At 51.6% G+C, this 14,642-nt stretch overlaps 1 protein-coding gene across 2 annotated transcripts; it reads right to left on the reverse strand.

Annotated features, from left to right (window-relative positions):
• Positions 1-739: 739 nt before the first annotated feature.
• Positions 740-11,964, reverse strand: LOC140716444 (uncharacterized). Of its 2 annotated transcripts, XM_073029179.1 has the most exons (3): positions 11,506-11,960; positions 5,060-5,244; positions 740-3,955 (listed from the first exon to the last, which is right to left on the reverse strand). In XM_073029179.1, the coding sequence occupies exon 3, from the start codon at positions 3,911-3,913 to the stop codon at positions 1,958-1,960; it is 1,956 nt and encodes a 651-aa protein (XP_072885280.1). In that variant the 5' UTR covers positions 3,914-3,955; positions 5,060-5,244; positions 11,506-11,960; the 3' UTR covers positions 740-1,957. The 2 variants fall into 2 exon arrangements, with proteins under 2 accessions (XP_072885280.1, XP_072885281.1); XM_073029180.1 differs by lacking the exon at positions 5,060-5,244 and having other exon boundaries at positions 11,506-11,964.
• Between the last annotated feature and the right edge of the window lie 2,678 nt (positions 11,965-14,642).

Below are 14,642 nucleotides of genomic sequence, written 5' to 3' on the forward strand. Positions count from 1 at the left end.
AGAAGGATGTCCCTTTAGAGCGGAAATTGCTTTAGCCAGCAGGACGGAGAATCTGGAATTTATTGCCGCAGATGACTGGAGACCCAATCATTGGGTATACGCATTTAAAACGAAGGCTGATGGGTTCTTGATTAGTAAGGGTGTGTCAGACTGTGGAAGGCAGGAGACTGGGGTTGAAAGGAAAGTCAGCCAGCCATGATGTAATAGTAGAGAAGGCCCTGTGGGCTGAACGGCCTAATTCTGCTCCTGTGGCTTAAATGGTCTTCTCAAAGGTTGTCCAAGTGACAGACAGGCTTTGGGTTGGGATGCCGTACGTGTGGGCAGGAGGGTAGTGCCTTGTCAAGTCGCCTTATTCATACCGTTCTCATCTTTCCTCACAACAGCCGATGCCATTTGGCCCATCAAATCTATGCTAGCATTCAGTGCAGTATTCCTCTCTCCATCCCCCTCTGCCCTCATTCCACCGTCTCCCTGTAACCGGGTCTGCCTATCACGTTTGGCATCTTCCACTACATTCTGCCCCTCATACCCAGTTGGCAGTTTACAATGGGGACAGAGATGTAACAGAAACAAACACCTTCAGACCACAGTCCTTGTCGACTGCCAAACACGCATTTACACCGTGCATTCATCCCAGTTAACTATATTAAATTTCTTAATACCATTCCTATATTCTCATCCACGTCTGTGCTAGCTTAAGAGATTTCCAAGAAAGAGAAGGAGCCAGACACAGGTTGGGTTGGTTTATAAAAAGTTTTTTTTTTGGAAATAGCAACACAATTCTGGTCAGTCGGGATGAGCAACACCAGTGCGTACCGGTTCTGAGACTCTCCACTCATCCAATATGTCTTCCCAAGGTGGACAAGGCGATGGAGTGGGTCAGACTGGGGTCAAGGATTCGATCTTTGTGGGAGCCAGCAGTCCAATTCATTCCAGGGAAAGATGGTGATAACACGAGGTAGGGCGGAGTGGGTGGGTGAGGTTAGAATAGGTAAGGGTCTTGTGAACCCCAACATAGGGGGCGGCATTTTCTTCCCAATTACCCTCTTTTATGGAGAGACATCTCTTACCCCCAACACCACCGCATCCTGAAGACGTTCACCAGATCACGAGGATGTGCAGGGGTCACTGAAGTCAAACGAGGTATTGCATCCCTGGCTTGGAAGAGACTGTAGTGGTGGTGGTGGTGGTGGGGAGTTCAGAGGGAGCAAGGCGATGCTGTGCGCAGATCCCATCTTCCCTGTTATGTGTTGGGATCAGCACTTAAACATGTCAGTGATTGAAGAAATGACTTCAGGGCTCAATGTGGCCAATGTTTTGTCTGGCTAAGGAGCCTAGAGGCAAGATGGGGTGTCACTCCGGACAGAGATGGGGAGAAATTCTTTACTATGGAGGGGAGGTGCATATCTGAAACTGTTTTACTCCCAGCCGAACAACAGTCCAGAGTGGGACTGACTGCCACGGGATGGGACTACTCTTCCGTGTTAGTCCCAAGTCCCAAGGCAAGGGTAAGGTCATCCCATCACCGGACCAGTTAAGGGAGTGTGGCAGTGGCGAGGGGGTGCAGTGCTGATGGTGAAGAAGGCGGAGCCCCTGGAGTAATGAGGGCCACACACCCTTGCTCCTTAACCATACAAGTGCTCCTCAGCGCCCAGGGACCTGAGCTCGTTGACACTCTGCCAGCACAGGCAGGGTTAACCCTCTGCATATTGACATAAGTCCACCACCCCACCTCACTTTCTCGTCCCACCTGAGCAGGTAAAAGGATAGCGAGGCTGGGCAGTGGGGGTGCGGTCGGCCGACCTGGACTGGGCAGAGTGGAATTCTCACTTCATTCAGAGTTGACCCCTGGCTTTCGTTGGAAATGACTGCTCAGCCTGGCAGAGTTGACTCCTCACCCCTCAATCCCAGGAGGACCACCTCCCTTTTCAGCCTTCTCATCCAACCCTTCCCAGGGTTAAAGCACCAGCCTAACAACAGGGTTGCCATGACCAGAGATCTCCTGGTTCAGCCCAGGTTTGCCCACCACCTTCTCTTCCGCACCCTCCAGCCGCTCCTTGTCAGAGCCGGCTTCCTGCACCCCCCGGGTCAGCTCTCCCCGCCTGGGGCCCCCTGCCCGGCTTCCTCCCCCTCGGACCCCGGCCAAGGCCGCCGAGCCCCGGTGGACCCACTTGAGCTGCCCGTTCTTCAGGGCGTAGCGGGTGTCACCAAACCACTGGATGATGTCTGCACGGGCCAGGCCAGTGCTCTGCACCAGCCGGCTGTAGTCGTCGGCACTCGGCCAGCGGCATCGCAGGAAGAAGCCCTTCAGCACGGCCAGCTGCTCTTTGGACTTACGGGGACGGCCTAGCAGCGGGGGCTGGAGGCGGGGACTGGCCTGCCTGGGGGCGGCTTCTTGCGGCCCCTCCTCCTCATCCATTTCGCCCTCCTCCTCGTCCTCCCCATCCTGCTGAAGGAGGGGTTTGCTCTCAGGACCAGCTTCCCCTCCCGGGCTGTCACGGGCCTTGGAATTCCAGCACTCCGTTTGCTCTAGAGGAGGGTGGCGGGGGGAGGAGCCACCCCTAAGGGCCGCTGGCTGAGCCTGGACCTTGAGGCCACACGGCCCCTGGACACACTTGGATCCTGGCGCCATTGTCGGCAGCGGCAGTCGTAGTGGTCTGTGGCCCTGCTGCAGCTTGTCGCGGGCTTCCCACACCTCCTCGGGGGTCCAGCTGATGCCGTGCCGCAATCTCTGAACAGCGAACCACACCCTGACCCGCTCTGCCGGTAGCCCTGCTGACAGGCCGCAGCGGGCCAGCTCGGCCGGGCTCGGGTAAGGGAAGCGACTGAAGGACTCGGCCAGGGGCCCACCGGCCTCCAGCTCCAGCTCCAGCTCGGCATCTGGAGCTGGCTCAGTCGTAGGCTCCGGCAGCTTGCACTGGGAGGAGGAGGTGCCCTCCACTGTCACTGCTGAGGGAACGGGAGCTGCCTTCTCTGGGCTGGCTGCTGCTCCTGGCCCAGACTCAGCTTCCCCGCCTGCCTCAGCCTCATCCTCGCCAGTCAGGTCGATCTGCACGATGGCTGACTCCCTGCCCCCACATTCGCCTTCTGCCCTGGGGCTGTGGCCCTCAGGCCGGCCCAGGAACGTATGTGCTGCTTGGCCCAGGCCTGAGGTTGTCCCCCGGGACAGGTTGTGGTGGGGTCCTTTGGTAGGGCCACCGGTCAGTCCCAGGCTGGGATAAAGATCTCCAGTCAGCCTCAGGCTGGGATGGGGATCCTCAGTCAGTCCATAACCAACAACAGGCCTCCCTCTCAGTCCCAGGCTGGGATGGGGGCCTCCGGTCAGTCCCAGGCTGAGATGGGACTCTTCAGTCAGTCCTAGGCCAGCAATAGGCCCTCCAGTCAGTCCCAGACCAGGGTGCAGGGCCCCGGTGGGCCCCAGTCTCGAGAGGAGTCCCCAAATATGCTCGGGTCCCCGGCCAGGGATGGGACCTCCGATGTGGCTGGGGCTGAGGATGGGCCGGGGACTGATTGTTACACCCAGTCCAGGGACAGGGGCTCCCAGGAGGCCAGGCACGAGGCTTGCAGGTAAGCCCAACAGGCCGTACAGCTCCTGCAGCACCACAGCTGGGTGGACGGTGTGGAGATGGAGGTTGAAGGGCTGCAACTGGTCAGCATGGTACCCACAGATCTGGCAGTGGTATCCCTCTGGCCCTTCCTCGTCCTCAATTCCATCCTCTTCCTGGTCTTTGTCCTCCTCCCTCTCCCAGCGTCGGCCGGCTCCCAGCACTCGCTCCCGGTCCTGCTCCCGGTCGTACAACACCTCGGGGGCCCCAGGCCTGGACCAGCCCCCTTCCTCGGTCTCACCTGCCGCCCTCTCCTGTCCACCCGGCCCCACCGGCTGTGGAGCGCTGGACTTGCGCTTGGCTGCCATTCTGGAGGAGTCAGAGAGTCAGTCGGTCTCTGCTGCACTTTCCTGTGGGTGGAGCAGAGTGTGGTCAGGGTATGTACTCTCTCCCGCCTTGCATCACCCCCACTGATCTCCAACCTCCATAGACTCTGCCACTGTGTGTTTGGGGTTTGCACGCTCTGCTTCTGACCCTGGGGGCTGCAATTTTAGAGACAGTCAAGTGGGTGGGTTAATTGGCCACTGGAAATTGTAGGCCACCTCCCCCCCTCCATTGTGTGGTTAAACGGTGGAATCTTGGGAGTTATATAGAGTCATAGAAAAGTACAGCACAGAAACAGGCCCTTCACCCCATCTAGTCCATGCTAAAACCATTTAAACTGCCTACTCCCATCGACCTGCACTGAACCTACAGCCCTCCATACCCCTACTATCCATGCACCTATCCAAATTCCTCTTAAATGTTGAAATTGAGCTCTCATGCACCACTTCTGCTGACAGCTCATTCCATACTCACACCACCCTCTGAGTGAAGAAGTTGCCCTCATGTTCCACTTAAACTTTCACCTTTAACCCATGACCTACCCAACAGTGGAAAAAGCCTGTTTGCATTTACCCATCTATACCCCTCAAAACTTTGTATACAAATCTCTCAATCTTTTATATTCTAAGGAATAGAATCCTAACCTATTCAATCTTTTCTTACAACTCGGGTCCTGCAGTCCCGGCAACATCCTTGTAAATTTTCTCTGTACTTTTTCAACCTTGTTTACATCTTTCCTGTAGATAGGTGACCAAATGTGCGCACATTACTCCAAATTAGGCCTCACCAATGCCTTACACAACTTCAACATAACATCCCATCTCCTGTACTCAGTACTTTGATTTATGAAGGCCAATGGACCAGAACTTTCTTTGACAGGAATGTGAGGAGAATTAAATCAGATCCAGGTAACCGAGTGGTCGGTGGTTGCTATGGACTGGGTTGACCTGAGAACCTGTTTCGGAGCTGGACTGAGCACATCTACCAGGACTGCTGCCATAAGAAAGCATCCAGGCCATCCTCTCCTCTCCCTACTACCATCGGGCAGCAGCCTCAGGTCCCACACCACCAGGTTCAGGAACAGCTATTACCCTTTAGTCTCCTGAACCGGCATGGATAACTCCACTCACCTCAGCACTGAACTGATTCCACAGCATACAGGCTCACTTTCCAGGACCTACGACCTGTTCTCAGTACGATTTATATATTCATTTGCTCTTTTTGTCTTCTTTTGCTCATTGGTTGGTTGTCAAGTCTTTGTTTATGTACAGCTTTTCATAAATTCTATTGTATTTCTTTATTTTCCTGTAAATGCCTGCAAGAAAATGAACCTTGAGATAGTATATGGTGATGTACACATACTCAGATAATAAATAATTTAAACAGTATCTAAATATGGCTCTGACTTTGGATCTCACTGACCCCAGTAAAGGCAATCCAATCAATGCTATAGCTTTGGCTGTGAGATCCTACTATGCATAAGCTGTTGCAGTAACAAAATTTCTATGACCAGATGTGAACAACTGAGTGGCCCAGCAGTTGGAGCTGTCACCTCCCAGCCCCAGGGATTTGATGGGAGTGTCACAGAGGACAGGAGTTGCTCCCCATGGAGTCGGGGCAAAACTGCCCCCCCTCCTTACCCCCCTGTGTTACAGTAAATGTATATGCGAGAGAGAGAGATGAAAAGAAAGAGTTAAGCAGATGAGGGAAAGGGAGTGAGTAGGACAAGGAGTCACAGAGGAGAGGGGTGAGTGAGGGAGTGCGGCATGGGGAAAGGAGGTGAGCGAGCAAGTGAGACGCAGTCACAGAGAGAGAGAGAGGTGAGTGAGCAAGTGATGGAGGTCATGGGGAGAGGGAGAATGAGCAAGGGGAATATGGCCAAATGGATAGTTGAGCCAAAGAGGCAAGCCACCAGCTAACTAACCCTCCAGGCAGTCGGAACTCTTGTACAACTGACAGCATTGGGGGTGGAGGTTAACTGGGCCTGGGCTTAGAAAAACAAACTGCTGGAGGACCCAGGGGTTCTTCCCTCGGCCTCCTCATCAGCTGAGTTCCTCCAGTATCTGCAGTCCCTTGGGTCTCCAGGAGTCTGCCTTGGGAACTGGGGGCTGTCCAGCTGCTGCATTTAATCCATCATTCCGGCAGCCAATTTCTGCCTGGATTGCCCACTCAAGTTCAGGTCTATGGGTACAAATAAAGAGCATGGAGAGGCTATTTGGCCCTTCTAGCCTTGCCCTTCCCCATCCCCCTTCTAGACAATTGCAGATTATCTGATGGCAGCCTCGACTGGATGTTCTCCCTTGTTGCGAGTCCACGTGGAATCACACAGAACTAGTCCCTTCAGCTCTCCTTGACCATCGACCATCAGCACTAATCCTGTTTACCAGCACTTGCTCTGAAGCCCCCTGCCGCCTCAGAGATTCAAGTGCGCATCCAGATACTCCCTCAGTGTTGGCGTGCAGGGAGGCGGTAGGGTATGCCTCTGCCTTCGCTGTCCCTGATAGCAACCACCCTCTGAGAGAAAATGTCCTCCCTCAGATCCCCTTTGAACCTCACTACTTGTGCCTTCCGGTTATCCTGTAAGAGAAGCCTCAAGTTAGTGGGCTGCCCCAATTAACCAGAAAACACTTTAAAACGGTGGTGGACAGGTTCTAGATTAGTCAGCGTGTCAAAGGTTACGGGGAGAAGGCAGGAGAATGGGGTTTAGGGGGATGATAAATCAGCCATGATGGAATGGCAGAGCAGACTTGATTGGCTGAAAGGTCTAATTCTGCTTCTATGTCTTGTAAGAGGAAAAGTTTCTCAACCACTAATCATTTTATCCATCTCTGTGGCCAGAAGAAGACTGACAGCTCAAGGTCAGCTTTTATCGGCTGGTATAGACTATTGAACGGATCTCAGGTGCAAAAAGATGGAATCTTAACCTCACAATCTGCGTAGTTCTGGCCTTGCACCTTATTGTCTGCCTGCACTACACTTTCCCTGTTATTGTTAACTTGTGCTCCCTCAATGTCCTGATCTGATGAAAAGATCTGTGAATAGTGTACAAAACATTCCCTCTCAAGCCCTTTACCTCTTCCACCTTTCACTTCCCAGCTTCTTGCTTCATCTCCCCTTCCCCCTCACCTGGTTTCCTTTACCACCTGCCAGCTTGTGCTCCTTCTCCCTTTCCCCCTCTTTTCCAGTCCTGATGAAGGGTCTTGGCCTGAAATGTTAACTGTTTATTCCCGTCCATTGATTCTGCCTGACTTTCTGAGTTCCTCCAGCATTTTGTATGTGTCCTCCATTCCCCAACTGTTAATATGTCAGTCTAAAGGCTTCTTAAATGTTGCTATTATATCTGTTTCCACCATCTCCCCTGGCAGCCTATTCCAGACACCCATCACTATCTGTATAAAAGAATATACCCCTTAAATCTCCTTTAAACTTTCCACATCTCACTTAAATCTAAGGCCTCTAGTATTTGGGTAGCACAGCGATTGGGGTTCAGTTCCCACCTCGGTCTCCACTTGACTGTGTGGGTCTCCTCTGGGTGCTTTGGTTTCCTCCCACATTCCAAAGACATGCAGTTAGGCTGTGCATTGTGTGCATACTACGCTGGCGCTAGGAGCACAGCGACACCTGCCCCCATCACATCCTCAGACTGATGCATTTCACTGAATGTTTCAGTATATGTGCGACAAATAGAACTAATCTTAAATATTAATTTGATATTTTCTCCCTTGGGAAAAAAGCATCTGTGCCTCTCACAATTTTACAAGTTCCTACCAGACCTCCCCTCAGTCTCCACCACTGAAGAGAAAACAATCAAACTCTCCTTCTAGTTAATGCCCTCCAGTCCAGGCAGTATCCTGGTTAGCCTCCCTAGCAGGCTTTCTAAAATCTCCACATCCTTTCCATAGTTCAGCGCACAAGACTGCAAAGTCCTGCACTGAAAGTACTGGAGGAACTGAACAGGTCAGGCAGCTTTACTGGCAGCAGATAAATAGTTGACGTTTCTGGCTGAGACCCTTCATCAGGATTCACAGAGTGTGTTGCTCAAGATTTCCAGCATCTGCAGGATCTCTGTAGCCAGTTATATCCAGCTGTTCATGACTTCCCACCATTTATTCCACTGCACTGACTGATGCCCTCTTTCCCAATCTATCTGCTTGTTTTCCCACTCTCAGAGAGCTGTGGACTTGCACCCCAGGATCCCTCTGTACACCATTGCCCCCAAGTGTCCAGTCATCAGCTGCACACTCTCCTCCTGCATTTGGCCTCCTGGAACAATTCTCTGATCCTCCAAATGGGGACTAACCCGGGCCCAGTCCATAGTCAGAGTGTTCTCCAGCACAGAAATGGCCTTATGATCTGTCCATTCATTCCCACCTTCCCTCCACCCCCACCCCACACTGATCTCATTTGTCTGTATCATCTTACACCACCCTGACACTCGAACAAAGACATCGACACACCATCACACCCAACCTACTACAGATACCAAAACACACACTGCCCATCTCAGATATACCAAAACACTCCATCACACACAACCCATCTCAGACACAATCACACACAGCCCATCTCAGACACACAACCACACACAACCCATCTCAGACACACCATCACACACAGCCCATCTCAGACACACCATCACACACAGCCCATCTCAGACACACCATCACACATGGCCCATCTCAGACACACCATCACACACGGCCCATCTCAGACACACCATCACACTCGGCCCATCTCAGACACACCATCACACACAACCCATCTCAGACACACCATCACACACGGCCCATCTCAGACACACCATCACACACGGCCCATCTCAGACACACCATCACACACAGCCCATCTCAGACACAATCACATACAGCCCATCTCTGACACACCAACACACACAGCCCATCTCAGACACACCATCACACACAGCCCATCTCAGACACACCATCACACTCAGCCCATCTCAGACGCAATCACACACAGCCCATCTCAGACACACCATCACACTCAGCCCATCTCAGACACACCATCACACACAGCCCATCTCAGACACAATCACATACAGCCCATCTCAGACACACAATCACACACAGCCCATCTCAGACACACCATCACACACAGCCCATCTCAGACACACAATCACACACAGCCCATCTCAGACACACCATCACACACAGCCCATCTCAGACACACCATCACACTCAGCCCGTCTCAGACACACCATCACACACAGCCCATCTCAGACACACCATCACACACAACCCATCTCAGACACACCATCACACACAACCCATCTCAGACACACCATCACACACAGCCCATCTCAGACACACCATCACACTCAGCCCATCTCAGACACAATCACATACAGCCCATCTCAGACACACAATCACACATGGCCCATCTCAGACACACCATCACACACAGCCCATCTCAGACACAATCACATACAGCCCATCTCAGACACACAATCACACACAACCCATCTCAGACACACCATCACACACAGCCCATCTCAGACACAATCACATACAGCCCATCTCAGACACACAATCACACACAACCCATCTCAGACACACCATCACACACAGCCCATCTCAGACACAATCACATACAGCCCATCTCAGACACACAATCACACACAACCCATCTCAGACACACCATCACACTCAGCCCATCTCAGACACAATCACATACAGCCCATCTCAGACACACCATCACACTCAGCCCATCTCAGACACAATCACATACAGCCCATCTCAGACACACCATCACACACAGCCCATCTCAGACACACCATCACACACAGCCCATCTCAGACACACCATCACACTCAGCCCATCTCAGACACAATCACATACAGCCCATCTCAGACACACCATCACACACAGCCCATCTCAGACACACCATCACCACACACAGCCCATCTCAGACACAATCACATACAGCCCATCTCAGACACACCATCACACACAGCCCATCTCAGACACAATCACATACAGCCCATCTCAGACACACCATCACACACAGCCCATCTCAGACACAATCACATACAGCCCATCTCAGGCACACCATCACACACAGCCCATCTCTGACACAATCACATACAGCCCGTCTCAGACACACCATCACACACGGCCCATCTCAGACACCATCACACACGGCCCATCTCAAACACACCATCACACACAGCCCAACTCAGACACAATCACATACGGCCCATCTCAGACACCATCACACACAGCCCATCTCAAACACACCATCACACACAGCCCATCTCAGACACACCATCACACTCAGCCCATCTCAGACACACCATCACACACAGCCCATCTCTGACTCTCCGATTGTAGACTCAATGGCCTAGGTTGCAGGTATGTAAGAGTTTATGTAGTTCTGTGAACATTAGCTCTGTGTGGCCTTTTGATCGGGAATGTCAGGACTGAGGCTGATGGTGCTTTTCAAGGGTGTGATTATTTTTATGGTTAGAGAGATGTGGAAGTTCGACTAGATCAACCCCAATGACAGAAAGAGGAAGGGACATTGAAGTGGCCTCATGGGCAGACTCCCCTGCTGGTAGGTGGGATTCTTGAAAAGACACTTGGACAGGTACATGGAGAGGAAAGGTTTGGTGGGACCTGGGCCTAGCTTGGTCAGCCCTGAGCAGCGTAACCTGTCTCTGTGCTGTATGACCTTAATCTCATCCGGGCAGGGTGAGAATCAAACCTTTAAGTGTTTCTCCTTTCTATGACTGAAATAGGAATTGAGGGAATTTGTCAGGGTGGGGAACTGCAACCTTGGTCCTCAGCTCCTGTTTTTGTGTGCAATTGTGTCCTTGCATGCCACTGAGATAGAGGTGTCTGTGTGTGTGGATGTGCATAGGAAGACATCTCAGATTAAAGGCAATGATCAGGAGAATATTCAAACAGAACTGGAGGGGTTGAAGAGAGGGAAGAGAGCGAAGAGGATGAAGCGAAGTAAAGGGCAAGAGCAGGGAGAAATGAAACGAAGATTGAAAAAGTAGGGGAAGGGAGAAAGAGAGTGAAGCAGAGAGACGAAAGAAAAGATGGGGAAGAGGAGAGAGTTGAGAGAGGCAGGGAAGGAGGAAAGGGGAAGATGGTGAGAAAATGGTGTGGAAATAGGAATGAATAAGTGAAAAGAAGAAAGGACAGGAAATGAGTGATAAAGGGAAGGGGAGAGGGAAGGAGAAAGTGAGGGGAGAAAAGTGGAGAGTGGAAAGAGGAGGAAAGGAGATTGGAGCGGGAAGGGGAGAGGAGTGAAGAGCACGAAGAGGTGCGGGAGCTGGGGCTCTTCCACAATCTCGGCCGTCTCCTGGGCAGCGCACCCCGAGCCCTCGCCGATCTCCAAGCCGCACTGACCCTCCGCCCACTGCCCGCTGCATCTTCAACGTCCCCCCCGCTCAAAACAGTCGCCATGTTCAGCACATACGCACGCTCATCTATTTTCCTCTCTGCCCGTTCCCTCCCTCCTTCCTGGAGCCGAGACTTTAATGACCAAACAACAATGAGCAGCTCCTCCGGCTCACAGATAAGGAAGGGCGCAGCAGCCAGCGTTTACAAACCTCCACTCTCAGTGCGAACGGGTCTCGCTGGCCTCTGCCCTCTCCTCCTCTTCCTCTCGTCCCGTCCATCCGGATATTTAAAGCGTTGCAGTCCCTTTGTAACGATTCCGCTTCGGTCCGTTCCCGCTGCTGATCACTCTCGTGTCTCCGTCCCAGTCGCACGCTCTGGCTCCTTCTGTTAAAGGGAACTGAACGCGGGGGCTCCGTTCATTAAAAGTCAGACGGGAGACTGACCAAGAGAGGGCAGTCCCTACGCAGTTACTGGGAGAGGGAGAGGGAGAGGGGAGGGGGTGGGGGTGGGGGAGCGCGCCTACAAACTAAATGTCACCTACAAGCGCACCGAAAGCTCATTTGAACACAGTTTGACGAGTAAAACATTCATAAAATGAAAAACATTGTAGTGGAAGCACGGACAACATTGCACTGTTGATGTCGCGTACGCGCGCGCGCGCGCACACACACACACACAAATAACACACTCACACATACACAAACACACAGAGAAACAGTAAACGTTGGCGAGTGGCGAGAGGCTGTGGGCTGTGGGCACTCCGTGAACCCCATAGCAAACCCAGGTTAACTCCCCCCGCCCAATCCCTGTGACTGTTCATAGCGAGGACATTCGAGTGAGTGGTCGGGAACTGCTCCGGGAGTCAACCCGTTTCTGCACTGGACTGATCCGCGCTAGCCGCACCGATCGGTTCAACCTCCGGGTCTCCACAACCTACACAGGACATCCCTTAGCCCAAGATTTGCTGGGTTCTCATCCGGGTTAGTAGTGTCCTCGCCTAACCCCGCAATTGGGCAAAATGGTGTCACTCGGAGATGAGAGCCAAAGTGGGAACATGTCCTACAGCACCCTAACAGACACCCAGTGTTTCTGGTTTCATCGGAACGTACACCTAACCGGACCCCGGGTGTTTTATCGGAACCTGCACCCGACCCGACCCCGGGTGTTTATTAGAACCTACACCCGACCCGACCCCGGTGTTTTATCGGGACGTTCATCCGACCCGAACCACTGTGTTTCATCGAAGCGTACATCCGGGCCGAGCCTAAGAGTTTTACACTGGAGGAACGTGGCAACCTGCCTTAGTGAGGCTCTTCCTGTAGCAGTTACAATAGGTCCACCGTGATGAACTTTGTATCATCAGCCTGAGGAGCGAATTGAATACTTTCCATTTTGCCTACCGTCACAACCGGCCTAGCAGCAGATGCCATTTCCTTGGCTCCTCACTCAACCCTGGAACATCTGAACAGTGAAGATGCACACATCAGGATGCTCTTCATTGACTTCAGCTGGACATCCAACATTATCACCCGCTCAAAACTAATTAATAAGCTCCAAGGCCTGGACCTCTATACCTCCTTGTGAAACTGGATCCTCGATTTCCTCACTTGTAGATAGATCCCTGACAATTCGGACTGGCAACAACATCTCCAGAATCTCCATCAGCACAGGTACTCCACAAGGCTGCGTGCTTAGTCTCCCACTCTACACTGAGCGAGTGTGGCCAAGCGCGGCTCCAACGCCGTATTTCAGTTTGCCGATGTCGCGGGTCGAATCGGCATACGGGAGGGAGGTTGAATGGTGCCACAACGACAGTTTCTCACTGGATGTTGTCGTGGTTTCTCGTGCCCCACAAACGACCAGGAGACGCAGAAGATTCTTCAAGAAGGCTTAAACTTTAATTTGCAAATCAAAGCTGAGACAGTCATTGAGCTAGTCGCCGATTGCCCACCGATCCTTGTACATAGCATTTTTATAGCAATCTCCTGGTTTAGTTGTATTAGCATATCCAATCGGTCTACAGTTGCGTATCACAAGTACATCCGCCACTATTGTTTCTACCCATTAACTTAATCATGTTCTAATCTACATCTCTTAGCTAGCCTCTCATTAACACACCATTGTCTTCTACATTCTTAAGATTTCATTCTCCTACTAAATTGGATACATGCATAGCAAATAGCAAACTTAGACTGCATAATCTACATCAAAGCTGACTACATAGTTTTGGTTACACAGCAAACAATGCAACTTTTAGACTCCAATAATGTCAGCAAAACATGATTGACCACAGGAGGAGAAAATGGGAGGTCTGTGAACCAGTACTCATCAGGAAAGGTGGAGAGCGTCAGCAGCCTGAACTTCCTCACCATCCTCTGTCCTAGGTCCAGGATATAAGAAGCCCCATCACAAAGAAAGCACAACACCTCTGTCACAGACAGACAGACATACTTTATTGATCCCGAGGGAAATTGGGTTTCGTTACAGCCGCACCAACCAAGAATAGTGTTGAAATATAGCAATATAAAGCCATAAATAATTAAATAATAATAAGTAAATCATGCCAAGTGGAAATAAGTCCAGGACCAGCCTATTGGCTCAGGGTGTCTGACACTCCGAGGGAGGAGTTGTAAAGTTTGACGGCCACAGACTTCCTATGACGCTCTGTGTTGCATCTCGGTGGAATGAGTCTCTGGCTGAATGTACTCCTGTGCCTAACCAGTACATTATGGAGTGGATGGGAGACATTGTCCAAGATGGCATGCAGCTTAGAAGCTCGCGTAGATTTGGCAAGTCATATAAATGTTGACAGACTTCTATCGATTGCGACAAAGACTATATTGACTGGTTGTATCATGGCCTGGTATGGAAACACCAATGCCCTTAAATGGAACCACGGGAGCCAACACACTTGACCACTGTTAAACCACCATCAAAAACACCTGTTGTATTATTTCATGCCCAACTTTGCAAAGTCTTATCACCTGTTCAAATACTCCCAGCCCATAGGCAGACCAGTGATGAGGACTAAGAAGGTATGATCAGAGTGGCGCAGGAGAGCTTTGAGTTGGTGGACTGGACAATATTCAGGGAATCGTCTTCAGATCTGAATGACTACGTCAGAGTTAATGCCATAAGACGTAGGCCATTTGGCCCATTGAGTCCACTCCGCCATTTCATCATGGCTGATCCCGGATCCCATTCAACCCCAAACTCTTGCCCTCTCACCAAATCCCTTGATGCCCCAACCAATCAGGAGCTAACAACTTCCACTTTGAATATACCCATGGCCTTGGCCTCCACCGCAGTGGGTGGCTGAGCATTCCACAGATTCACGACGCTTTTC

The sequence above is a fragment of the Hemitrygon akajei genome, chromosome 25, assembly GCF_048418815.1.
Source record: "Hemitrygon akajei chromosome 25, sHemAka1.3, whole genome shotgun sequence".
Lineage (NCBI taxonomy): Eukaryota > Metazoa > Chordata > Chondrichthyes > Myliobatiformes > Dasyatidae > Hemitrygon > Hemitrygon akajei.

Excerpts from the sequence above, each read along its gene's own strand:
- LOC140716444 (XM_073029180.1), bottom strand. The coding sequence starts at position 3,913 with ATGGCAGCCAAGCGCAAGTCCAGCGCTCCACAGCCGGTGGGGCCGGGT.